Source organism: Vicugna pacos, chromosome 4, assembly GCF_048564905.1.
Source record: "Vicugna pacos chromosome 4, VicPac4, whole genome shotgun sequence".
NCBI classification, from domain to species: Eukaryota; Metazoa; Chordata; class Mammalia; order Artiodactyla; family Camelidae; genus Vicugna; species Vicugna pacos.
In genome coordinates, this window is record NC_132990.1 from 21,233,317 (window position 1) to 21,259,244 (window position 25,928).

The 25,928-nt window shown below is 43.2% G+C and overlaps 1 protein-coding gene across 6 annotated transcripts in view; it reads left to right on the forward strand.

The window, feature by feature from the left end:
• SLC24A2 (solute carrier family 24 member 2) overlaps nt 1-25,928 on the forward strand; it is a 221,112-nt gene that overhangs the window by 166,105 nt on the left and 29,079 nt on the right. For all 6 annotated transcript variants that reach the window (XR_012071914.1, XM_031677005.2, XM_072959341.1 and 3 more), the window contains 2 exons: nt 12,379-12,477; nt 15,359-15,477. Coding sequence is in view for 5 of the 6 variants with exons in the window: in XM_031677005.2 (XP_031532865.1) it covers nt 12,379-12,477; nt 15,359-15,477 (218 nt within the window). In the remaining variant the exon portion in view is untranslated. The remainder of the gene's footprint in view (nt 1-12,378; nt 12,478-15,358; nt 15,478-25,928) is intronic.

The window sequence follows — 25,928 nt, forward strand, 5'->3', positions numbered from 1 at the left end:
AACAGACATGGCCAAAGACGTGATAGCCTGCCTCAGACAGGAGTGAGCCCCCCTTATTTGGAGAAGCCAAAGAAGCCTCCATCAGAAAGACTTTAAGATAATGGACACCTTAATGTCCCTTCTAGTCACATGTTCAAGATTCTGTCCTGGTGCCTTAATTAAATGCGATAGCAGACACTGGTCTGCAGCCTACCTTTAAGATTAAACCTTCTGAAAACTTGATCTTGCATTCTGGTTAAGCTGCCACCAAAATTGTGGTAGGTGGGTTCCTGGGCCAGAGCATCTGCAATAAAAGGCTTATATATTATTTGATTCAGTTCACAGCCAAACTCTTTATTAATGTGGTTAAATACAGCAAATAATCCATTAGATAGTTCCTATGCAATAGACCCTTAAAAGAACAATAACAAACAAACAAAAATTCTCTTTTAGTTACAAATCTGAACTTCTGCCACAGTAGAAATTTTAAATTGCAAATTAATTTTAACTGTTCTTTTTTATTATAAAAACATTACATGCACACAGAGGTAAAAAGCAAATATTACATAAAGAAAGACAATAAAATTGAGCCCTCTTTCACCCCAGATTCCACTCATTCCTTAGAGCTAACCACTTTTATCAGTTTTTTTTAATATATTCTCTTTCTCTATACAGTGGTTCTATGCCTGGGTTTTGTTTATTAGTATATCTTGAAGATATTTCTGTATCAGCATTTTGTGACTTTCCTCATTCCTTTTTAGCAGGTGCATAGTATTCCACTGCCTGGCTCTTCCATGGTGGGTTAACTCAGTCCCCTGCTGATGTACATTTAGAATGTTGCCATTTTTGTTTATTGAGTTCTTACAGTGCTACATGAGCATCTACTGAATAGAAGATATATAAAATAAATTTCTAGAAATAGAAATGGTGAATCAAAGGATATACTCATTTCAGATTTTGAAAGATAGTGCCAAATTGCACTCCAAAGGAATTGCACCAATTTACATTCCCACTAACAGTGAAGGAGAGAGCCTTAAATAACAAATTTCAATAAATCCTTTGAACAGAGATTCAAACTGACTTCGTTAACAAAGCAGATAAGCCTTTGTAATATAACTACCTTCTAATTTACTTGTTTTTCAAAACCTGAGTTTTTAACCAAAGTTGAGTTAAAAGCAGTGTGCAGTTCTGATCAAAATCTCTGTCCTCTCGAGATGAAATGACAGGGCTATTCCCCCCACACAGAATATCCATTTTCCACCCCAGCACGTGCCCTTCTTGCCTCAAGACCACTGATAGCCCTGTAGAAACTCTGAGAAGTACACATCACGTTTACTCGCTCCCTTCCAGTTACCAAAGCGGGGACCCCCTATTGTGCACAGACACCATTTCCAGTGCCATGTTGTTTCATTCATTCCAGGTTTATGGTTTAACTCATTCAGTCCAACTTTCCATAACCAGAGGATTGTTCTGGGCACTTGAACAGATGCTTTCGTTGAGGCTGAGCCTTATCCAAAAGCAAATAGATGTAACTCACCAGTTATTAACCACATTACTGTTTTAGAGATGTATTCTTCCAAGTCTCTCCCTGGGGCTGGATCTTAGGAAGACAGCAGCCTGGTATGTGTATGTAACCAAACTAACCAGCTAGTAACCAGCATCAGATCTGTGGGAAAGACCAAACCAGCTGTGTGGGTAAATCCACGGTCTTCCTGAAAACCAAGACCCAGGGTCTTCCGACTAGAATACATCGGCTCTTCAAACTTCATTTTGTCATATTTTCATGATCTAAACTGTCAGCAGTAAAAGCAGAAAGATTGGACCTGGCAAGTAAAGGCAGATTTTGCCACATTGCATATGTAAGAGGTGTTAAGTGGCAGCAGAAGGCACATCGTGGATGCTTTTTTTTTTGTCTATTTCTGACATCCCCAGAGCTCAAAATGTTAAGTTGCCTTCATCAGTCAAACTTGAATTACTGTTATTATAAATTAATAATATAATTTTCCACCCCCATGAAGCTTTCTCTTAAAAAAAAAAAAAGCGGGAATCTGTTATACCAGGAGGTTGGCATGTTCAATTAAGCATGGTAAGTTTCTCTTTTGATTAAATCTGAAATGAACTGAATCATCTCATTTTAGTCATGGGCCACTGAGCCTTCAGTCACATTTGGTTAAGAACTCTTAGCAGGTGTAGGCACTTCTGTCACAAACCCATGTTTCAGATGAGATTTATAGGCGTAAGTTTATGATGTAAAGTTGAGGATTCAAAATCGTAGAACATAGGAACTCAAGTTAACTGACAGTTTGCAGACACGTGAAATCCAGGTGACAGGAGAGGACGGCTGTACATGAAATAGTACATGAAATAAATAGTAGCCAAATCTAAAATCTTTCCCTTTACATCAAGATAAATAACTGGGTAATATACAGGCTCATCATAAGGAAGAACTGTTTTGTTAAGTTCTGTTTTTTATGTGAGTCAGAGTTACTGTTCAATGCATGGTTATTGAGCACTTACTATTTGTCAAGTGCTGTGAACAAGTCAAAACCCTGTCCAAATGAATCCATCAGTGTCACAGCCCACTGGCAGAGAGACATACCCAGGATACGTATGGCCTCTGACAAACTGCCTCTGAAGAGCTCCTTCCCACCCCTTAGGTGGCAGTGGGGCTGGATGCTGGCAAGTCCGGAGCTCCGAGGCCCCCTCGGTAAAGTGCTTCTTCATTCGTTTATCTCTTAGATAATCCACAGCGGGTAAGGGATGGGAGCAAGAGGAAGATGTTAAGACCTGTCCTACAGCCCCTACGTGGCTCAGAACGCCAAAGCTGAGAACAGACAAACCCCTTTGAGAATTTCTGTGTGTGAGCCATTTGTATCTGTGTATATGAGATAGAATTGTTCAGAAAAATAAGTTCCTAAAATCATGAAACAGGTGACCTAAAATGATAAAGAACGTTAGCTCTCAACCAGTGTCACCCTCAGCTAAGGTCAGTAAGTTGGCTCTTTTCCTGAAACATTGTATTCTGCCATCTGATACCTGATGTGAGTCTTTTGGTTTGTAAAATTCCAGTTTTGCCTGAATTTGATAGATTTTCAAAAAAAAAGAGTCTCAAAATAGACAAACATTAACTGTAAACATTATTAGACTTTGGAGGTTTAATCACAGCACTAACCAAGAAGAGAGTCTGTTGAGTTTCTTACAGGGTGCTTCCAGATCTTCCTTCTTTCTGTATCGCCCAAAAGAATGTGAACTCTGAATAGATTTGCACCCAGCAAGAACTCCAAGCATGTCTCTCCCTCTCTCTCTCTCCCTCACACACACACACACACACATACACAGACACACACACACACACACACACACACACACACACACACGCTCCCTTTGTTGTTTGTTAATGTTGTTATATTCATAAACACTGAGGACCCGCCTAAGAAGTAAGCACAGAGAGGAGGGCAGATGAAAAACAGCATCCCTGTCCTGGAGGGACCCACAGGCTAGTTGGTGAGAGGGTCAGTGAAACACCTCTGAGGCTCTATGATAAGTGCCAAGATAGGATAGGTTATCTGAGTGCTGTGATAGAGAAAAGTACCACGGTGCCTTGCCAGTCCAAGAAGGGCCCTGGGGAAAGCTTCCTGAAAGATGAGATGCTTAAAGCAGAGTCTTAAGAAGGAATAAGACAAGAAAATAAGTGTGCAGCATTCCAAGCCATGTGAAGGGTAAGTTAGAAGGAGGCAGGCAAGCAGGCAATTCGATTAAAAGCTAGGAGAGCAATTAAGAGGCTGTAGCAACATCCATGTGGGAAAGGTTGTATCTAAAGTGTTCAAAGGTGGACTCAAAATGACTTGGCAACTAATTGGATATGGGAGAGAGGGGTGATCTCTAAGGTGGCTGGAAAACACTGGGCGTGAGGAAATCACTAACCGAAAATTCAAGCAGAAGAGAAGATCCCTAGGAAGGAGGATGATGTGTGGAACTTTGGGGCATGTTGAGTTTAACCATCAAAGGGACTTCCCTGTGAAGATGTTCAGAAGTCAGTCAGATAAGAGGGTCTGGGCCAGAGATCTGAATGTGGGAAGCATCGATTCAGGCAGTGGTCCTAGGTTTCTTGGGAGGATGTGAGGCTGAGGGAGAGGGAGCAAGGAGGGGGCCCAGAGGAGTGGTGACACTTAATGGGCCCTCTCTCGAGTCCTTTAAAATCAAAGAGGATTTTGAGGAGACGAGGAAGGAATATCAGATGCCACTGAGAGATCCAGGCACATGGAAGTGAAAAGTGGCTGAGGGTAGGCTCAGTGCCATGCTGCCAAATGCCAGATGCAGAGTTAAGAAGTGACCAAAGGAGCCCTAAGGACACAGAGGCACCAGCACTGACTGATCTGTCCAGAGGCTCGGCCATGAAGAGAAGGCAAGAGAGAGCAGTGCCCACGGGAAGCCCAGAGTCAAGAGAAATGCTGCCAAGTTGAAAGATGTAAGCATGATTATATACTGAGGGGAAAGGGAAGACTTGAAGATTGAAGATGACTGATTAGTCAGAGTCCCCGAAGAGGCAAGATTGGAATAAAGGAGAAAATTTCGATCTTTGAGATAGCAACATTTGAAACACATTGGAAATCTTCCAAAATATTTATGAAGGCACTCATATTTCCAATGATAAGGTGACCCTATTAGAGAAGATGATAGAACCAATTCACGTGAACAGATTCATTCTTTACAGGAGACCCCAAAGGTCATTCTCACAGAAAATTATTTTTAAAAGCCTTAATAAGGAAATCAGGCGGCTTCATTTCATTATATGATGGGTTTGGCCACCACTTAAGATACAATTATGTAAATATTCTTGTTAATTCTTGTTAATTCTAGTCCTATGATTATGTCTGTAAATATAACTACAATTAAATCTAAATTTAAATTAAAGATGTTAATTATCTTTATTATGTGGTTCATTCACAAAATATTTACTAAAGATGCTTTACAAAATACTTTATTACAACACCAGTTTACTTTCCATTAATGTCAATGCAGTCTTATAATAAATGGTTTTACATGCTGCCTCACAAAAATTAGAAGAAATAATTCAGAGGCTGTACTTCAAGAATAGACTTAAGAATAAATAAATAAACTATGTTCTTGGTGTTTTGTGCAGGATGAGATTATTATTTTTAATATTTTGCTTTTAAGAATAAAGATCAGGCCAGATCCTGTTAGGTGAATAAGGTGCCTAGAGAGAAGTTTGTAGTTGGAAGGGGAGTTTATGCCCTTCAGCTGCTAGGTAGTGACTTGTATCTGGGAACTTACACTATCCTGTTTCCATGCTTTCCCAAGAAGGCTCCCACCATCAGAGCCTGAATCGTAAGTCTTTGTTTCTTGTCTCTCTCTGGCTCCAGGCTGTGAACTACAAGGGCACCAGCTGCATCGATCTTATTACCAAACGCTGTCTGGTTCATAGCACAGGCTCTATTAATATTTGCAGAGTGGAAGATTGTCTGTGACCTGTACTGACTTGGAAGGAAAGCTCAGACTTCCCAGGGGAGCTAATACAGGGAGAGCTGCACTGTAACTTAGGGAGCGCATTGAGGTGCCAAGCACTATGCCGACACTTGTTGACGGATACAAAGATCCAGAGATGGCGGGGAGAAGGGCCCCGCCCCGGGAAGCCTGCCCCCTGGTGGGGAAAGCAGACACGCGGGCAGCCAACTGAAATAAGGGCTGTGCCGGGTACAGTGCCATGAGAATGGTGGATTTCCACTTGGAAAGGAGGGTGTGGATATTGGTAGAGAAAGCTTCAGCTCTGGCCTTCCATGAGACCTTAACAAATGAGGGGTGTCTTCATCCAGAAGGAGAAGCCAAAGCCCAGCTTTCCCCCCTCTGCTCTCTGCTGGGCTCACCAGGCCTCCTCCTCCATCACGCAGGCTCCTTCTGGTGCTCACTTTGTCCGCCGGGGAGGTAGGTGCACAAGGGGGATGACTGATGAGTCTCCCACCTCTGGAGCATGAACGCCTGGTCCACCCCGTGTTCTCCTGTTCGTTTCCTTCAGACAGTTCCTGGGGCTCTACCCAAGGACCCTCAGCCCTACTGGGGCCATGCGCGCAGGTGGACCTGAAAGGAGTTACTTTGGGTCATTAGCCAACAAGAAGTATGTGAGAACCTCATCAACTTGCCTGGAAACCACCAACACAAGGACTGGTTGAGCCCCCCGGGGCCCTGGCGATCCAGCATGAACAAAAGCGATGAAGATCCCTACCCTCGTGGAGCTTGGCTGCTAATGGGAAGCAGCACATAGTCAATAGCTATAATGATTTAGTAAATTAGATGGTGAAAAGAGAAAACAAGCTGGGTTTGGGAAATGCTGGAAAGAGAAACTGCAATTTAAATAGGCTGCTCAGAGAAGGCTGGGTGAGAAGATGATATTTGAACAAGTCCTTGAAGGAGCTAAGAGAGTGAACCCCCTGGGTCTCTGGCAGAAGCACATTGCAGGTAGAGGGACCAGCAAATGCCATGGCCCTGAGCTGGGACAGTGCACGGTGTTTTCCAGAACAGCAAGGAGGCCAGCGTGGCTGGAGCAGGGTAAGTTAGGAGAACAGGAGGGGACAAGGCAAGGTGGTGGAGGTGAGCTTCACTGGACAGAACCCCCCAGGTCATTGGGAAGACGTTGACTTTCCCTTTGACCTAAGGAGCCATGGCAGGATTTTGCAGAGAAGTGAGTGGCGTGATCTGATTGCCTGATCACTAAGGGCCCTGGAGTGAGACTAGCCTGGGGGACAAAGAGGTGAAGGTGGAAGGGGATACTAGCTAGGAGGGCAGCAGAATAATTGCTCTGCTTGAGGGATGGGAGTGGGGATGGTCAGATTCTGAAATACTTTGAAAGTGGGTATTGTGGGTAAGGGGTCAATGACCTGTGGTCCTCAGTGAAAGAATTCACAGGAGACTCCAGTCACAGCACACGGCAAGTTTTTATTAGTAGAAGAGACAGCACAGAGGGACAGGACCTCGGGGGTCAGCAGAGGAGCTGCATTTGCAGGTGGCTGTAAGGGCTTTTTATATCCCCAGGGATGGAATTTTCCAGTTCACAAGTGTGCATGCTCGCTTATTGCTGGAAACCCCCTATTTGCCCGTGAGAAGAAATGGGGAGAGGGTTACTGGTCTTCAAGGTCTTTTGAGTCCCTTGTTTTGAATTCCTCATTCCCCTGCCTGCCTTGCCCTGACCATTCGGTCTCTATCAGTAGAAACCCCAGATTTGCTGATGGATAATATATAGGGTGTGGGAGAAAAAGAGGAACCCTCGATGACCCCAAGGTCGGCGTTTGGCACTTGCCGCAGAAATCCCGTGACGTGTCTTCTTAGACTGAGGATGCCCTGTCTGCCTGATTGGAGTCTCCGCTTGCAGGAAAAAAGACAAGGGATAAACAGAAGGAAAGTTCAGGTGCACTTTTGCTTTTTAAGCTACCTGCCAAGCCATGAACTTCAAAGACAGAGACAGGAAAGGCAGAACTGAAAACACAAAAATAGTTTCAAAAACACTATTTTCATGTGTTCCCTTCTGTTTCATCTTTTCGTTTCTTCTCCCAAACTGAGGTCTGATTGCTCAGGTATGTGTGGCCGCTCCCTTTACATCTGTGTTACTCTTTGACCCTGTCCCTTCTGAGTCGCTGGTGCTCAGAATGTTCCAGGGAGCTAATCTGATCACCCACCCAAAGGGTTCCTGTGCGGCGCTGCTGGCTATGTGGTGGGAAAGGTGTGAAGGAATTTCCAGGGGCTGTTTTAATTAATTAGCTGCAGAACAGAAGCAGAATGCATTTCCTTTGAGTAAACAGGACCTCCGAAGGTTATTTTGCGATGCAGCTTAGAGCTTCTGTTTTATGGCGTTGGGACTGGTTGAGGATTGTGATTCCTGGTTGTTTTTCCAAAAGTTGTTCTTCTTCGCAGTCGGCCCTTCTGCTTTGATCTTTTCCTCCCCAACTTCCCTACCACCCCCGCCACACACACTCCCCTGAGGACACTCAGCTGGCATTCTTTAGCAAATTTCAGACCAAGCTGAACTATGTTAAAATTGTGTACTAGGTTTTGACGTAGGTGCCTCACGATTTGAGCAGAGTGTGCTATTTCTGAGATTTTAAGTATACAAATATCTGTTGCTATATAAAAATACACTTTAAGGATTTACACCGCAACAGAGGATATTTTTTAAGGTTGCCTTAAAACATGTTAAAATTCACCCCTTCGCTCACCTTGAAAAGCACTCAAAAATGGCTTCTTTATCCTCAGGCACAAAGCTACAGTTGTTTCTTAGCTCTGTCCACGCCAACCTTTATGCCAACGTGGAATCCGTGCCTAAAATAGTCTATGGAAGCAATGCCTTTACTGCCAAGGTCTCTTGCACCAGGGCTGCTAAGCCTCCCTTCTATTTTAAATATCAAGCTTTTCATTTTCAGTAATTTGGGGATAGAGGTTCTGTCTTTCACTTTCATAATAATACCAACCCTTTCCGAGGAACAAGTCCGGAGCATTTACTGTATGTCAGAGACCATCCAAATGTGTATCAACCCATTAGGTCTTCTAACAACTATAGGAGCTGAGTGTTCTATTCATTATCCCCATTTTAAAATTCTGAACCTGAGACACAGAGAAGGTAAAGCCCTTGTGCTTCAGGAAGTCTTGAGCCAGCCCGAGTCCTGGTGCAGCCGCCGTGCCCCTTCCCTGTGCTCTGTCCTCCCGGTGGTGGGAGAGAGCTGATCACTGTCTTCCCTACTAAGATGGCCAAGGTATCAGCCTTTAAAACACAGGCGCCACCTCACCTTGACTTCCTTAGTTTCAGGAAGATAAAAAGTGACCCTTCCCCTAATCAGTTTTGGAACTGACTTTGGAGGACTCACTGAGAACTAAACACCAGTCCAGCAAGGCCCCAGGATGCTTACACTGTTGGGCCAGGAGCAGCTGATTCCCCAGTCCTCCCTGTGTGGTGGGAGAGAAGGCAAGATGCCAGTGAGCCTTCCAAAGCAACTCAGAGCCATGTCACCCTAGCCCCTGGGTGTGTGTTGGTTTGGGTTTTTTTCCTCTTATTTACAGAGGTCTCCGGATGCCGGGTGTTGTGGTAAGTCCTTCACACACACTTTCTCACATAAGCCTTGCATTTAACTCAGGAGTCAATGTCATTAGAATTCCTATTTAACAGATGGGAAAACTGAAGCTAAGAAATATTCAGGAACTGGGGGGAGGGTATAGCTCGGTGGTAGAGTGCATGCTTCGCATGCACAAGGTCCTGGGTTCAATCCCCAGTTCCTCCGTTAAAAAACACAGACAAAACAAAGAAGGAGTATTTAGGAATTGGCTGACTCTCGCCCAGTGGAGCCAGTGAAAGAGCCTAGACCTAGCTGCCTCGAAATCACAACCATTTAACCACAATTCTGTGCTGTCCCCAACACACACACACACCCTGCATGGTGCCCTCGCAGCTTGTGGCTTCAGGCTGAACAGTTCCTGAAGATTCCAGGCCTCCCTACCCCCAAGCACAGAGGGTCCCTTTGGGAATTGCACGTTCTGTGCTCAGTCTAGTCCCGTTAGCCTCACCCTCACAGCTTTTCCCCAGGGTGTCCGTTGGGCTGGAATGAGCATGCCTTGCCGGCTAGGCTCTGCCCACCACCCTCAAGGCATTCACCTGAGTGCTCAATTCTGAAGGGGGGGCCTTCAACTGCTGCTTTTCTGGAAATTAATCTCTAAAAGGGAAGAGCCTTTTAGGCTATGGAGCAGCCTGTGTCAGCACTCCCAATGCAGAATGGTTGCCAGGTCCCACACATGAGACAAAAGTTGTGTTAAAGAAGTTGAAGCAGTGGATGGAGGAGAGCTGTTCCCCAGGCAGCCTCTGCAGCTTGCTGCCCGAGGGCTGGACCCCAGAGAAAACAAGTAAGGTTAATCCCTGCCACCTGTCAATAGCATAGAAAATCTGAGGTGCTGCTGCAGTGGGAGAAGGCATGACCCTCACTGGCTTGTGAACACATTTGAAAACCTACGAAAACCCAATTCTGGAATCATTTCCTACCCTGTCCTCCCATCCCTCCTTTAGAGAACTTGGGGAAAACAGCCCATGAGTGATAGTGGCCAACACTGTTCTGAAAGATGTATCCTGGCAGAGCGAGTGGCCAGACCCTTCCGTGCTTGGGGTCCCTTTTGTTATCATTTCTCTCTGGCATTCACCTGAGCTCTGAAAAGATTGTTGGAACCACAAACAACGTGTGATTAACTGGTTTCTGTCAAATATTTTCTCTGCCGTGATTCATGACTTTGGGGCATTACTTGGATTGGGTTAGTTCAGCGTTGATCTTCCCAGGATTTTTGGTTTCCTTCCTAAATGCTTTCTTGCTTTATTACTATTTTATATATAATTTTTAAATAACAATTATTGATCATCTTTGTTTCATAGAGCTGCAGAATGTCCTAAGTTCAATGACTGACCCTGAGTCCACAGAATGGTTTCATTAGTAGACACATCATCTACAAAGTTTCAGACCCCCTTTATCCTCTTCTGGGCTTTTCAGCTGATGATGTGAGGACTTCTTAGGGTCACCTTCCACAGGAAGTACCCCTCTTTAGGCTTAAGGCTGCAGAATGCTGAGAACTGCTCTTCATCACCTGCCTGTCGAGTTTCCAAATCAGACTAGATTTGACAGCCAGGGAAGAGTCTTGTATCCACACTGCCTGGGCAACCCCCAGGCAATCTCAGCTCCCTGCCTACCTCCTCTGTCCTTGAATTCCCTCCTTTTCTCCTTTTTCTTTCCTTTTACCTCCAACTTCTCCTAGTCCCCAGACTTCTTTCCTCTCCTTTTTCTTCCCAGAGTTTTCTTTGGAGATTAAATAGAAACAGCCAAACTCAAAATTCCTCCCAGCGTGGTGAGCCTAATGCTGACCTTCCACATCCCTCAGGATGGACCTCATGGCCATCACCTTGTCCTTCTTTCTCATCCCTTATGAAGCCCAAGCCACCAAACTGATCTATTTTTCTCTGTGTAACATTTCTCTTCCTGCTTCCTTGGAGAGTGTACCTAACAGTGCACATCCATTACGTAGACTAAGGTACTTACATCCTAGAAGCTGTCTTTGTGGGAAAAGGCATCTAGATTTATGGCTAATGGGGCTTGTGAGCAGAAGGGAGCTGTGTCCCACATCACCTTCACCATTAAAGTCAACTGGTCCTGCCCTAGTCTACAGCTCTGTCTTTCCCAGTCGGTTACACAAATCACCACTATGACCATTCCCCAGGATTTCCATCCACCGGACGGGTGGAGTGGGAATGCCAACCTGCCATGTCCCATTCTAGGAGAACAGACTTTCCAAGAGAAACATTGTGAGGTTTAATTTGGTTTGGTTTTGATCTAACCAGAAAAGTAGAATGAGTTCCCCTGCTAAATGCTGCTAGAGAACCCAGCCAACAACAAATGCCTGGTGGGAAAATTGTAGGAGTTGTGATATTTTCAGGGATTCATCATATCTGAAATCTAGGCAATAATCAGTTAGTTTCAAATGAGGCTCCTTTGTGCCTTGAATGTTACCGCAGTGCAGGGGTGGGAATCAAGGATTAAAAGAGGAAGAAAAATGTGCTGTATTTCCCTAATCTCTACACTTTTGCATGCTTTTTTTTTCTGTGCTTGTTGCATGCATTTACCCATTAATTATGTCAGTAATGGAAAAGAAATGAAGCATTGTATCCATGGGACAGCTGTTTAAAATGATTACTTTGAAAACGGTATTTTTTCCAGCACCTTTCCCTGAGGCGTCTCGTCACCAGTAGACATTACTTGCTGTGCTCATTTGATCATCCTTTGCGCTAAATCCCCAACTTGCCTCCTTGATGCTTTAATTGCAGCTGACTCAGCTAATTCGAAAAGCCGTGATGCATGCTCCCGACTCCTTTAGAAACCGCAGTGTTGAGATAAATGTTTGAAAACCAAAGTCAAGTCAAAGGATCCCTAGGTGTGGCTTTCCATGGTCAAAAGCCAGTTCTGGGATGAGCATGTAATTCCAGAGAAATGACTCTGCCTCCAGAGCAATTCTGTTTCTCGAGACCTGTTTTTGAATCTTCAGCAGGAGAGGGAGTTTTGGTGACGATTTGTGCTTTCATTGTTTGTAAGCATTTGGGAGGGAGGGAAGAGGTCCAAGTTAAACCTTTCGTCTATCGTCCCGCAGCTTGAGATTCTCAAATAGAGAATTGGGCTGAAGAATCCACAAGGTAAGAAGGTACCCTTCATGCAGGTCGTGGGGCATTAGGGTTGGGCAGAAAGGAGTGGTCGCTGCTCTAGGGCACCATCACGAAGGGAGCCACGCACCTGCTGACCCAGCGCTTTGCCATTTGCCTCTCTCTTTATCTTCCTCCTCACCTTGTCTCCTTTCCATTACTTTCTCTTACTTCAGGGAGGTTCAGAGAAAAGGCTTCAATTCTCCACAAGATCGCGAAGAAAAAATGCCAGGTGGATGAGAACGAGAGGCAGAATGGGGCTGCCAATCACTTGGGTGAGTCCAGGGAGACGTCCATCCTGTGCCTTTCCTGGGGTGTGGGGAGAGGGGCAGAAAGGAAGGACCCAGCGTGGGGACTGGACTCGGTGCAGACACAGATCCCTGCAGCTCAGCACCCGGGAAGCCCAGGTTTCAAGAAGAGACCCACTTCCCCTGGTAGATACAGGGCATGAACAGGCACAATGTCACCTACGCTCAGGGAACTTTAAAAAGAATGACGTGACTCTATGAGGAATCATATAAAATCAATAAATAAAAATATTTAAATAAATAAATCATTTAAAATAAACAAAATTACACCAGCTCCTAACCAAGCATCTCCACCAAAGAGTAGAAAATCTCTTCAGTTTCAGGAATTGCACACAATCCCACAAGTGCACAAGAAGACACGCAGACCTGTTATTTAATGCTTAACAAAAGGTGAGAGTGTCCTTTCTCAAAGTCTTGCCTGGTAAGCAGATTTTGTACCTATGTCAATGCCCACGGCACTCCCAGTAAGTGACCACATTGTTCACTTGGTCGCTCCTGAACTGAGTGGCAGGGTCCATGTAAGATGACACTGCCTCCCTTTCTTAAGAATTCAGCAGCACTTGCCCGGGTTTCTTTTGGCTGACTTTTTCTGAGTTCCTATATGACCAGATCGTGACATTCAGGCATCTTATTTTAACTTGGAACATGATGTTCCTCCTCTCCAGCCTGCGACTCTAACGTAGCTCTCTAATTCTAAATTCAAACTAAATTTAACCTAATCTGGAATCTATGTTATACACTCTGCTATTCCCCAAGAAACTAAAATTATCTGCAGACAAAATTCAACAGTGTTGCACTCAAAATACATGACATTCCTTAGAAGAGTTTCTGCCTGTCCTGTTGTCCTGACTTCTAGCTCAGGGAAAATCTTTGGCCAAGAAACAGTCAAGATTCTATTGGGTATGAAAAGAAAAACTTGAAGGAAATCAGCTGACATGTTAACCGTCATGCCTGGAAGGTGGCTTCTCATCTGTTCATGTCTGTTCTTTGGTATCTTAACTCCGCTTTGACACCCAGCATCCCGTGCCACTGGGGTCAAGTTTGGCCACTGAAGGCTGATCCAAAAGTTGTATCACTTCAGCCACTAGACACCCCGAACACAATTTTAGTACTTCCCAAGGTATTTAATACTTTTTAGTTTAAATAACTGAACAGCCATCCTAGGAAAAACAGGCATAGCCACACACAGCAGACCATCAAAGAGATAACATCATCACTACTAAACACATGGGAAGATAAAAGAAGTTTCAGTTTCAATGGCTTCTCGTACTGAAATATATTTATGCCTCTGTATTCCACAACTCAATACATAAGTAAACATAAACATTTCCCTAGGACTTCCGCAGTTAGGCTCCTTCAAACCCAACAATTTTTGTATGACTCTCAAATTCTTTGCCAGTGAGATTTTACATAGAAATGTTTAGTTTTTCTGAAGTTGCTAGGGAAAAAAAAAAAAACATACTCTAGGAGCGGCCTTACACTGCCTGTATCCGATAGTGATGAGCATTCCGATACTCCTGGCAGTCCTGACGCTGAACGTCTTCATTGCCTCCTGAAAGTAAGAATCACCCAGCACAGCCTGGGAACCCTGTTTGTTTCCCTCTCACTGAACTCATGGCAAACCTCAGTGGTGCCTGATCACTGATCACCTGTAGGTGTTCCTCTGAGTCCTGGAAAAAAATCTCCTAGTGCAAGGCAGGTGCTGTAATGAGGATCAAAATAGTTTATGCTTCTTGTTTGCTTGCTGTGTACCAGGCACTGTGCCGAGAGCTTTATATGCATTTTCTTTTGTCATCTTTGCAGGCGTATCTTTGATCACATTGTTAGTTGCAGGAGATGTGGTGATACTTTTGTCATCACCTCAGTTTTACAGATGAGGAAGCTGAATTTCAGAGAGATTAAGTCACTTGCTAACAGTCTCACAGCATTTGTACTAGAGTCAGAGTGTGAACCCAGGCCTGTCTGAGATGCTCAGTATCCAAGTCCCAGTGCTCAGCCATTACCCAAGTCACTCGCCAAACATCTCTCATTCAGTAATGATACCGATTTTTCCTCCATCACTTGTTCATCACTGCCCCACCCCCCGTCTCGGCCTTGCCTGCAGTAGGATGCCCGGGTGTGGAATGTTCTAACTAGCATTCTCCAGACCTTTCAAGAAGGTGGGGTTCCCAAGTCTGCCCTCCCCATGACACCTGCACACTGGCAGAGTCATCCACTCACTGAGCCTAAGGGAATGAGAGCTGGAAGCAATGGGCCTTGGAAGTCAACCAGTTGAATCCTCTCATCTCACAGATAAGGTTTCTGAAAACCAGATGAAGGAGGGGACCTGCCCAAGGTGACAGCCCAATGGTGGCAGAGCAGAGCGTAGGACCCACGTCTCCTGAAGCCCTCGCTAATAAATATTCTAAAACATATTACAAAAGAAAAGATCCTTCTATAAAAAATACCTGAGGGATGTGGTCCTGGGTACAAACAATAGTGTGTACACTGGGTATGGTTTTGGTTTAAAAGTGTCTGTGCTTATGTTCTTGAATGGCTAGTTGGTCCGTTTGCCTCGTCTAGAGAATGCAGCCCCTGGGAGCTGATGGGCACAGGAGATCAGACATCAGGCCAGAGGGGATACCAGACAGCTCGTAAAGGAGGTGGACGGCTGAGTACACTGAAAGGCATGGGGGAGAAGGGGAAAATCCTTTGCCATTTGGTGCAACCTTAGCCCTGGCTTTATCACCCCACCCAGACCACTGTCTTCCCCTCCGGGCCCAGCATTTTAGGATGTTCTTTTCAATGTGGCGCTTACCCCACTGACTCCATTTTCTTTCTTTGTGTGTGTGTCTTAATTATGTCACAGAAAAAATCGAGCTCCCAAACAGCACCAGCACAGACGTGGAAATGACACCATCCAGCGATGCTTCGGAACCTGTTCAAAATGGAAATCTCTCCCACAGCATCGAAGCTGCGGAAGCCCAGGTATGGCTTTTTTCTATCACTCTTCCGGGCCGCCGTGCTTGTTGAAATCCTAGCACAGCAGCAGAGACCCTCTGTTCTCCTCAGAGGCCCCAGTTCCCAGCTGGACAGGCACCAACTGGAGTCATTTGTCTTTGTGTGTGTTTCCCAGTCCTGGTCACATGCGTCAAGCCCTTCATTTATTGAATAAGAGCACATATGCTCTAGCCACTGTTTCTCAGTGAGATTGGAAGACTTATGCATCAAAGCCCTTGGGGATAAAAATACAGGTTTCCCAGGCCACATCCCAGACCTGACGAAACAGAATCTCTGAGAAACAGCACCCAGCAATCAGCATTTTAACTCACTTCCCAGGTAGTTCATTTTTTATTATCGAACTGTAGTTGATTTACCATGTTGTGTTAGTTTCAGTTGTACAGCAAAGTGATCCAGACATACATACATTTATATATTCTTTTTCAGCAAGTGATTCTTAATAGACAATAAAGTTTAATCGCTACTGTAGTCTTTCAGGCCAAGGTTAAGGAACAGAGAAACCACAGCCATCACACCTCAGTTAGCCCCCTTCGGCCTTCCCTGTCTCTGCAGTTGAAATTTTTAATCAATCCTCTCTGGTCCAATCCACCATTCAGTGGTGCGACCATTCAAAAGCTGTTTGATCTAATGGTTATAATACTGAACACTTACATGTACCATGTGCCACAAATTTGATGCCGGACGCTTTGCAGATATTCTCACCTTTAAAACTCAGAGAGGTTAAGTCACTTGCTAATAGTCTCACAGCATTTGTACTAAAGTCAGAGTGTGAACTGAATGTATAGGCATTTAGTATCTCCATTTTATAGTGAGGAAGCTAAAACTTAATGAGATGAAGTAGTTAATCAAGATTACCCAGTTTGTAGGTGGTAGGGCTGAGATTTGATCTCAGGACTGTCAACATACAGTCTCTGCACTGTTTCTACAATGCAGCACTGCCTTTGGACCACAGTTGCTCAAAAAACGAGGCAGAACTGAAAAGCAGGTGGTGATTGTTAGATTTCTGGATCTCATCCTCATCAAGTGAATCAGACTTGGAAGGCACAGAGCCCCAAACCTGCATTTTAATCAGGCACCCTGAGTCAGTGTTTTTCAAACTTAAACGTGCTTATGAATTTCCAGGGGGATCATGTTAAAATTCAGGTTGATTTGTCAGGTCTGGAGTGACACCCAGAGTTTACTCCCAGGTGATTCTGATGCTGCGGGTCCGAGGACCACATTTTGAGCAGCACTACCCTAAAGTTTGTGACCCTCTTCTCTAGACAGAATGTTCCCTCCCAGCACCCTCTTCTCCTTTTCACCGGGATACACTCTGCACAGAGGGGGTCTGCGCTCCTTAGAAAAACACATGCTAAGTGTTGCCTGTTGCCTTTATTCCCTGGAGAAATGTGCAAGCAAAGTTTCTTCTTTTAAAGGAAAGGATAAGGACTGTCAAGCACCTTTTCAGATACCTGTTGGCCATTTAGACATCTTCTTTGAAAAAATATCTGTTCAGGTCCTTTGCTCAGTTTTTAATCAGGTTATTTGTTGTTTGCTGTTGAGTTGTGTGAGTTCCTTACGTATTTTGGATATTAACTCCTTATCAGGTACACGATTTGCAGATATTTTCTCCCATTTCATAGGTTACCTTTTCATCTTGTTGATTGTTTCCTTTGCTGTGCTTTTCACAAGGTGTACGTGTATCAAACCATCACATTGTACACTTTAAATGGATATAATTTTTATTTGTCAATTATACCTCAGGAAAGCTAGAAAAAAATAACTAAAGGAAAGGATAAAGAAACAGCAGCTCCTTCTGCCCTTGTCTCCTCTACCTTCCAGGCTCTTGCCCTGCTGCCCAGAGCCCCATGGTCCCTTCACATTAGGTTGGGGGTGAGCTGGCAGAGCAGTTTATGTCCACGTGGATAAGCAGCATGTGGCAGCGGGAGGCAGGCCCCAAGGACATCTGGCTGCCCTTGGGGATGGCGCGGTCACAGGTGCGCTGAGGGCAGCCTCGTCATCGTGCCTCTCCCATCTGGCTGGGAGAGGGACATCTGTGCCCCCATGCCAGAGCATCTTGCTGCGGCAGAGTGAGAGTCTCTACTGACCCCCTCTGAGCAGAGCTGTGCCCCCGGGTCTCACACAGGGAAACAGGACAGATTTGTGAACCACCCTGATACACTAAGAGCTCTAGGGCACACAGCCCTTCAAAGAACCCCCATCCCCACCCCTGCAGCTGCCTGCAGGATAGCCTGGCCGTGAATTCCAGATCCACCCAATCTCACTTTAGTTTTTGCATCTGTAAAGTACAGATAATAATAGTACCCACCTCATTAGGGATATTAGGAGAGTTACATGAGATAATGTGCATAAAGTACTTAGCACAGAGCTGAATGCTGCTATTTATATGAACATGTCCCATACCTACTATATAAACAGCATCCAAGGTGTCCCTTCCCTGTGGGTAAAATGCTCATTGTAGTAAAATGAAAATGAAATACATATACAAAATATGTACATATAAAATGTTGAGAGGATTCAGGATAAAATAAGTAAATAAATAAGCACCTGTGGTAGGTGAGTAATGTGGTCAGGGAGGTCTGTACAAAGTGCTCTGGGAGCCTGCCAGAGGAAGAACTTGACCCTGGCAAGGGAAAGTGTAAAAGCTTCATAGATGATGTAACGTTCAAGCTGGGTATTGATGGGTGAGTAGGAGTTTGTCGCTCAGAGAAGGAGTTGATGACCAAGATGACCCCATGTTCAAAGGCATAAAACCTTAAGAGGAAAACTCATGTTCAGTGATTGGTGAGAAAGCCAGGGGAATTAGAGACTGAAATACAAGGTGAGGAGTGAGGAGAGATCCACTGGGAAAACAAACTGGGCTGAAAATCTTCCACTGTTCAGTCAAAAAATTTTCCGTGTTCATCTAATATGTGTCAGGCAATGTGCTGGGCACTGGAGATGCCCACCCATTCCAGCAGAGCAGAGAGCCTGCAAATACAAACCAAGATATGATTACACAAGGGAATAGGGCCATGAAGAAAATGAAGCCTGGTGACACAATGGAGGACAAATAGAGGGGCCCCTTAAAGTTGGGAAGCAAGGGAAAGCTTCACTAAGGAAGTGATGTTTGAACTGAGGCTGAAATTTAAGAATGCTCAGGCCAAGGGAACACACCCACAGAGAAAGAAGTGAGCTCAGCTTGTTTGAGGAACAGAAAAGTCTATGTGGCTGGAGAGTGGAGTGATGGAGGGAGGAGGTGATGTGGGACAGGAGTGCCAAGCAGAGATGGCCTGCCTTGTAGACCATGAGAAGGAAGTAGACTTCCTTCTAGGACAGCAACAAGCTATTAGATGTTCCCAAATGTAATTTGCACTTGTAAAAGATCCCTGGGGCTGAGTGTAGAGATTGGATTTATGGCAAGAGGTTGTGTAGCAGTAGTGGAGCAAAGAGGTTGCTGTGGGAGCTGAGGCACAGCTGATGGTGGCATGGACCAGTGCAGTAGACAGATAGGGAGGGGAGGAATCATGACGGGCATTGTAAGCACCATCAAGCTGCCTGGACTTCCCCCTTCTGGGAGTAGGGAGCCCAGGATGCAGAGCAGTGAGGCAAGAGCCTATTTGGTTCAAGGATCAGCAAACTATGATTCTATGGCCAAATCCAGCCCTGCAGTCTGTTTTTGAATGACCCATGAGACAAGAATGTTTTTATATTCTTGAAGGTTTAAAAAAAAAAAAGCAGCAGCATATGTGACAGAGACCATAAGGACCACAAATCCTAAAATATTTACTATCTGGCCCTTTACAGGAAAAGTTTGCCCACCCCTAGTTTAGACCATCTGCAGTCTTTCGCAAAAAAAAAGAAGGAAAGAAAAATAATGAGGAAGCTTTTCATGCACTTATATGGAATGATCTTCAATATATGTTGTTAAGTGGAAAAGGCAACATGCCAAATTGCATCCAGGATACTCTATTCATGTAAGAGAGGGGAAAAAAGGAGGGGAATAACCGAATACCATATAAGCCTTTACTTGTGATGCTATTGAAGAAACTGGTCATGCTGACTGCAGAATAGGGGTCTGTGCTAGGGAACCGTGGTGGAGGTAGCCTTCTGCATGGATCTTTCAGTGTAGCCTTCTGTAGCTTTTGAATTTTGAACCAATTAACAGTATTACCTATTCCAAAAAGAAATACAGCAACTAAAATTAATAATGGTTAAATTAAAACAGAAATGGTATGCATTAGTCATTTAAGAGCAGAGTCTCTGAAGACAGACCACATGAGTTCAAATCCCAGGTCTGCCACTTACCAGCTGTGTGACTTTGGACAAGTTCCTTAACCTCTCTGTTCTCATTTGCCTTCTCTGTGAAGCAGAAATAATAACCCATTTCATAGCATTTTTGTGAGACTAGAATACTCGTAGAACAGCTCTTGGCACAGAGTAAGCACCACATAGGTGTTTGCTATTATAAGCAGTACTTAGTAAAACCTTTTTTAAAATTACTATTAAATAGCCCAGATGACAAGACCTCAGACCAAGTATTGTCTGTGGTGTGGATGACAATGGCTGGATGTGAGAGCTGTTTCTGAGGCAGAATAGAGACCATTTGGTAATAAATTGGTCATGGAGAACAACGACAACGACAACAACAAAACGGTTGTGGGTCATGCTGACATTTCCAGGCTGGAAAGACTGCTTAACAGGGAAAATTAGGGCTGTGATTCCAGAGTCAGGGGAAAAGGTGTGAAATCGGAATGCTCAAGCCACCCAAAGCACAGTTTCACAGAAAGGATTCAGTGCCTTTTTGTTGTGTTAGTTTTCTTTCTTTCCCAGTTGTATTTTTATCAAGCTGCATGACGAATGAGGTGTACACCCTGACTTTTATTAATGGAAGTGGTGAGCCCCACACATCACACGCTCACCGCTGATATTCTCCAAGAGTTTAACCTGCCTCGTGTAATAAACCTGCTGTTTTCAAAACCCTATTTACAAATGAAATAACACCTCATTTCTGAGAGCTTCTGTCTGTCCAGACTTTACACTGGCGACGAAGAACATTTTAAAAATAGTCTCTGGCGCAGAGGAAGCCCCTTTACAGGAGGGTTTTTTTGTTTTGTTTTGTTTTGCTTCATTTGTATGTTCTGAACCAAGAAATAATTTGAGTCTTCAGATGTCTGAGTGCTAATCACCTTCTCCCAGTGACTGCTGACACAGTGCTGTCGATCCTAATAGAACTGACTTGAGCTGTCACTGAGAACTGACGGACCTTCCCAATTTTCAATGTTAGGAATTTATCCAGGTTTGAAAGATAATTCAAAGAAATATTATCTCCCACCCAGAACCCAGCATTTTCTTACAGTTTAATTTCGCCAGTCTAGGCAACAGCCAAGTGACTGCACGTGGCCAGCTTGTGCCAGAAAGCTGCCCGCCTTGCTGTGTCCTTGTCCTCCAGGCATGACACATCCACATGCTTCAAATCCATGCTCACAGTCACAGGGCAGAGGGGAAAGTGCCTTGCAAATTTCTTAGACTCTGAAATCTGAAAATCGAACTTTTTTCATGTATTATAATGATGGCTCTTTTTATTTGCAGCTTTTATTTCATTTCACCTCTAAGACTTCTCTCTGTCCTTAGGGAAATTCAAATTGTCCTTGCTTTGGTTCAGGGTTGCCCAGATGCACCAGTGGGGAAACAGATTTATTTAAAATAAGTATATTCCTAGGAGAAAAGGATTGATTGATTGATTGATTGATTTATACACACAAACATACACATACAGATGGATGATAGACAGAGTATAAAATGCACTTTTTTTCTTCCTTTCTCGGTTTACAACTTAAATATCATCTTACTATATTAAGTCCTTCCTTTCTCCCTTTGGGATTTCAGCCGTGACCTATTTCTCCCCCATGTAGCACTAGTCTTCACCTAAACACAGTGCTGTTTTTAAGATCTGCTCTCATAAAGCCTCGTAGTGCTGATAAAAATGTTTGGACATTATGTGACTAAGTAAAGGATAAATAGGAAAAGGTGAAGTGATTGTGATCTTAGATTTCTCTAAAAAATAAAATAAGATGCACAAAGATATCTCTCTACTATTAAATGTGGATCTCTGAGGGTAGTAAAAAAACATGGTTATCAAAGGCAGCAGTTTGTTTTGGATTCATGTTGTTCAAAGTTATAGCTGTGATTTCAGAGCTTTGTCGGGAGGCTTCATAATAAACGTTGGTCAAAAACCTGATAGGGATTTCTGAGATTATCCGAGCAGATGGTACCTAGAATCCACATGATGTCTTTCTTCCTAAAATATTATCTTTAACTTAGCAGATGTTTACGTTCTTAGCAGCAGTAAGGTTTAACAGAGGGTTTTCGAACCTCAAACTCCCCTATTATTCAAAGAGCAAGTATCTCTTCTAAGTGATTTCAGTATAATAGCCGGGTCCACCGTGTAGAAAGTTTAAAAGGAGCTAAGGACCAAATTTCCCCTGTTAATGAGATTATCCAATGTTTTGGAACATTGGTGAAACATAGTAAGAGGATTCTATTCTGGCACTCAAGAAATGGAGGCTTTGGTGGAAAGTGGAGACATGTCTCTTTTTCTGACCCAGCCAGAGTCCAGGGGCAGTGCTGGGGAGACAGGCCAAGGCCTATTGTGAAGGAGAAAGACTATTCAAAGATTCTTCAAAAGACTGGAGTTTCCAAGGCCCAAGCCATGTGAGATCTATGATTGCCTTAGAAAAGAAAGTCATTAGTAGCAGAGAAAAGCCAATACAAACTATAGAAAAGAGCAAAAATTAACAGGGTTTTACCTACTGGGCCTCAGTGCATGAGTCCTCTATCTGGAGGAGATAACATTTATTTCTTTCAATCTATACATATGTTTTTTAAGGAAGTTGAGATCTGGTTCCTATATCTGATGACCTGGACAATATTTACCAACTACTTAAGATGCACTCAGAGGCCTTGTGAACACACCTTGAAATAGATAGATCTGACTCTTGAGTTTCTGCCTAAATTAGAATGTTAACAAAGAATTATATACTCACTTAGAATCTCACTGCTAATAACACCATTTGTCACTGTGTTTTCTGAAGATGTCTGGGGAATGTCTATTAATTATACACATAAGCTACATTAAGGGCTGACTATTAATAAAAAAAGAGTCCACTGTCACCCTGAAAAAAATACTGACATTAATATTACTGTTCCTATGAGTAACTGTAATCCAATTGATGATAAACGATGAGAATGACTTTTGAGTTATTTCTTACGGTTCTCCTGTAGCTTTTATGTTGACAAATCTTTTATGATTTGTATCAGCAGGATTTACGAACCCTGTGAAAAATATACAAAAACCAATTTAGCATAGCAATCCAGAGAGAAATCCGTCTTGTCTGTAGGTTGTACCTCAGAATTATTTGGGCAAAATGCAAAGTGAAGGAAAGTAATTGCATTTCACCAGACTCTCCAAATGCCATTTTACATTAAAATGAAATGGTTTCTTGGCTTCTTGGAAAACTTAGGCCGCAATAGCTTCATCACCAGTCACAGCAAAGCATTTTGAAACCTTGGTTTCAATTCAGAGTCATGTAGAAGCAGATGAAGTTTTTTCAGGTTGCCGTTGCTGAGTGAAACCTTACTTTGTGTTTAATGTACTAAATTCTTTTTTAATATTATTTTTTAATTTTTTGTACAATTTTATTTATTTATTTATTTATTTGGGAGGAGCATAATTAGGTTTATTTATTTATTTGTTTGTTCATGTATTTTAATGGTGGTACTGGGGATTGAACCCAGGACCTTGTGCTTTCTAAGCACACACTACCACTGAGCTATACCTCCCACCTTAATATACTAAATTGATGCTAGTTTTTTTCCCTTCTATATGCAAAACAAACCATAAGATGGTATTATAAGGGGAGTGAATTATTTCCTACCATTAGGCGGGCAGAGATTAATCACTTTTTTAAAAATCTGTATGTAAGCTGTGTTGGTTCAGGATGTCCACATGAAAGGCAACACAAATGTCTCACATGGTGCTGCCTTCCATAAAGAGATGCTTTTTGACTGACCTCTTCTTGACTTATCTCTTGGGGGAGATAAGTGATAGAAACATAGAGATAAGAACAGAGTCAAGAGAATGAAGGATATTAATAAATAATAGAAGGGCAAAGACATTGACAAACTCAGAGAACAAAAATAAAGAGATTTCTCAAAGACTCAATGAAGTATGAGTGAAAAAAAAGAGGTGATTTAAAAATAAATTATAGCAAGTGAACACAATTTATTTCAAAGCCAAAAAAAGACTCAAAAATAAGATATTTTTAAAAGATAAATATCCATATGGCTGGTGTATATAAGTCTGCATGAGCTGCCGTAACCAAAAATCACAGACTGGGGGCTTTATACAACTGAAATTTATTTTCTTACAGTCCTGGAGGCTGGAAGTCTAAGATCAAGGTTTCTGCCAGTTCAGTTTCTGGCAAGGGCCCTCTTCCTGGCTTGCAGAGGGCTGTCTTCTCTCTTTGTCCTCACATAGCCTTTCCTTGATGTGCACAGAAGGAAGGGTGGGTGGATGGAGAGAGAGAAGGAGTAGGAGAGTGTTCTCTGGTGTCTCTTCTTACAAGGGCACTAATCCTGTCGGATCAGGGGCGCACGCTTATGACCTCATTTAACCTTAATTACTTCCTTAGAGGCCCCACCTCCATATATAGCCACGCTGAAGGTTAGGGCTTCAGCATGTGAATTTTGGAGGGACAGAAACCCTCTGTCCATAACAGTCAGTAAGGAGTCACCTTTGCACTGAGTAACTGAAGTTTTCTAAATGTGTCTCTCTGGTTGTCTATCATTGGGTCTAACAATGTTTCTTCCTAACTCTCCTGTTTTTATTCCTGTTTCAAAGAGGAAAGGCAAATGGCAAATGAAGTTGCCCTTAGATCCCTTAGCTGCCCCATCCCAGAACTCTGAGTTTGCTCTCAAAATGATTCACACACACCTTGTTTGACAAGTCCTGAACTATATCTCTGGGGTCCCAAAAATTGACTTTCCCTTGTGTCACTTAGAGATTTTGAGTATGCAGCTTTGGATCTCTAAGACCAGAATGATCCACAATCCAGTAGTGAAGATTTTTATGGGTAGATCTTTTCTATATCTCAATTTTAAGAATGCTGTTCTTGTTCTGTAATAGACATAATGAAGATTGCTGGTATCTTGACCCCACTAATTGGCCAACCAGTTTAGGGAAAAAAAAAATGGAGACGAGATGAAAAGCAGTTACTGTCCCTGAGCCGGCTGGTATCTACGGCGGGAGTTTGTAATAAATTTCTGTTGCTGGAGCCACCCAATCTATGGTGTTTTGTTATGGCAGCCCAAACAGACTAATATGCTGACCATATGGATGATTATGTTTTTTAAAAATCTCATTTTTGAATAGATTCCCTTTGTAGTTAAGCGCTCCATGGAATGTTTCTTGGGAGGCATCTTCTACTTGCCAAATAGATGTTGATTTCAGAGCCTTTCACTGTATAAAAGTGTGACTGTGCATTTTTAGTAATTCTACCTTTGAGAGCCCCAACTCTAGTATTGTTTTTAGCTCTGTGCAAAACACAGAATCAAGGTGTCACAATATTATGAGTCTGCTTGGAAGCTTTGTTTCAGAGAGAAATTCTACTTACAGCCTACCTACTGAAATAAAAGAGCATTTTCTGCTTACGGCTGTGGAATTTTCCCTTTCATCTTATTTACAAAAGGCCTTCTATTTATTCATCTTACCAAAGAGGAAGGTAAATTAGATTGTTGACATCACTGCAGTCAATGAATGCTCAGTAAATGTTGGATGAATGGCTGGATGGAAGGACACAATTATTGTGGTTTCCACTTTCACATCAAATAATTGAATTACAGAATTTTATTGCTTGGAAGTATCATAATTCACCCGGTCAAACTTCTCTCTCCTGGATGTCTTTGAGGAAATTATTCTCCTAAACATTTATTAAAATTAGTAACAATAACTAACCCTTATTGAGTGTTTACTCTGGGCCAAACACTGTTCTAAGTGCTTTTTGTGGATTACCTCAGTTAATTTTGTAACAGCAGTCATGTTGGACAAGAACGTCCTGGAGCAGAAGTGGGTCTTCTTTGTCTGTGAACCCCTTGTCCAACAATCCCTGCATTAGGTAAGGCACTCTCAAGACTTCTTCTCTCCCTGGGAGCCTCCCACGCACGCACCATACAGGCGCACACACCTCTTCACTGGTTCCCAAGGAAACCTAATTGGAAAAGTAAAACATGCCACCTTTCTCAAAGAGAGTACTTTTAATGCTTCAATAATGAAAGAGGACAGAGGTGGGAGGAGAAGCAGATAGTCCCTGTTCAAAGACGATGCTGTTTTGTTTTGTGCATTTTCTTCCCCTGAGGGTCTCCTGGCCTTTGAACACTGA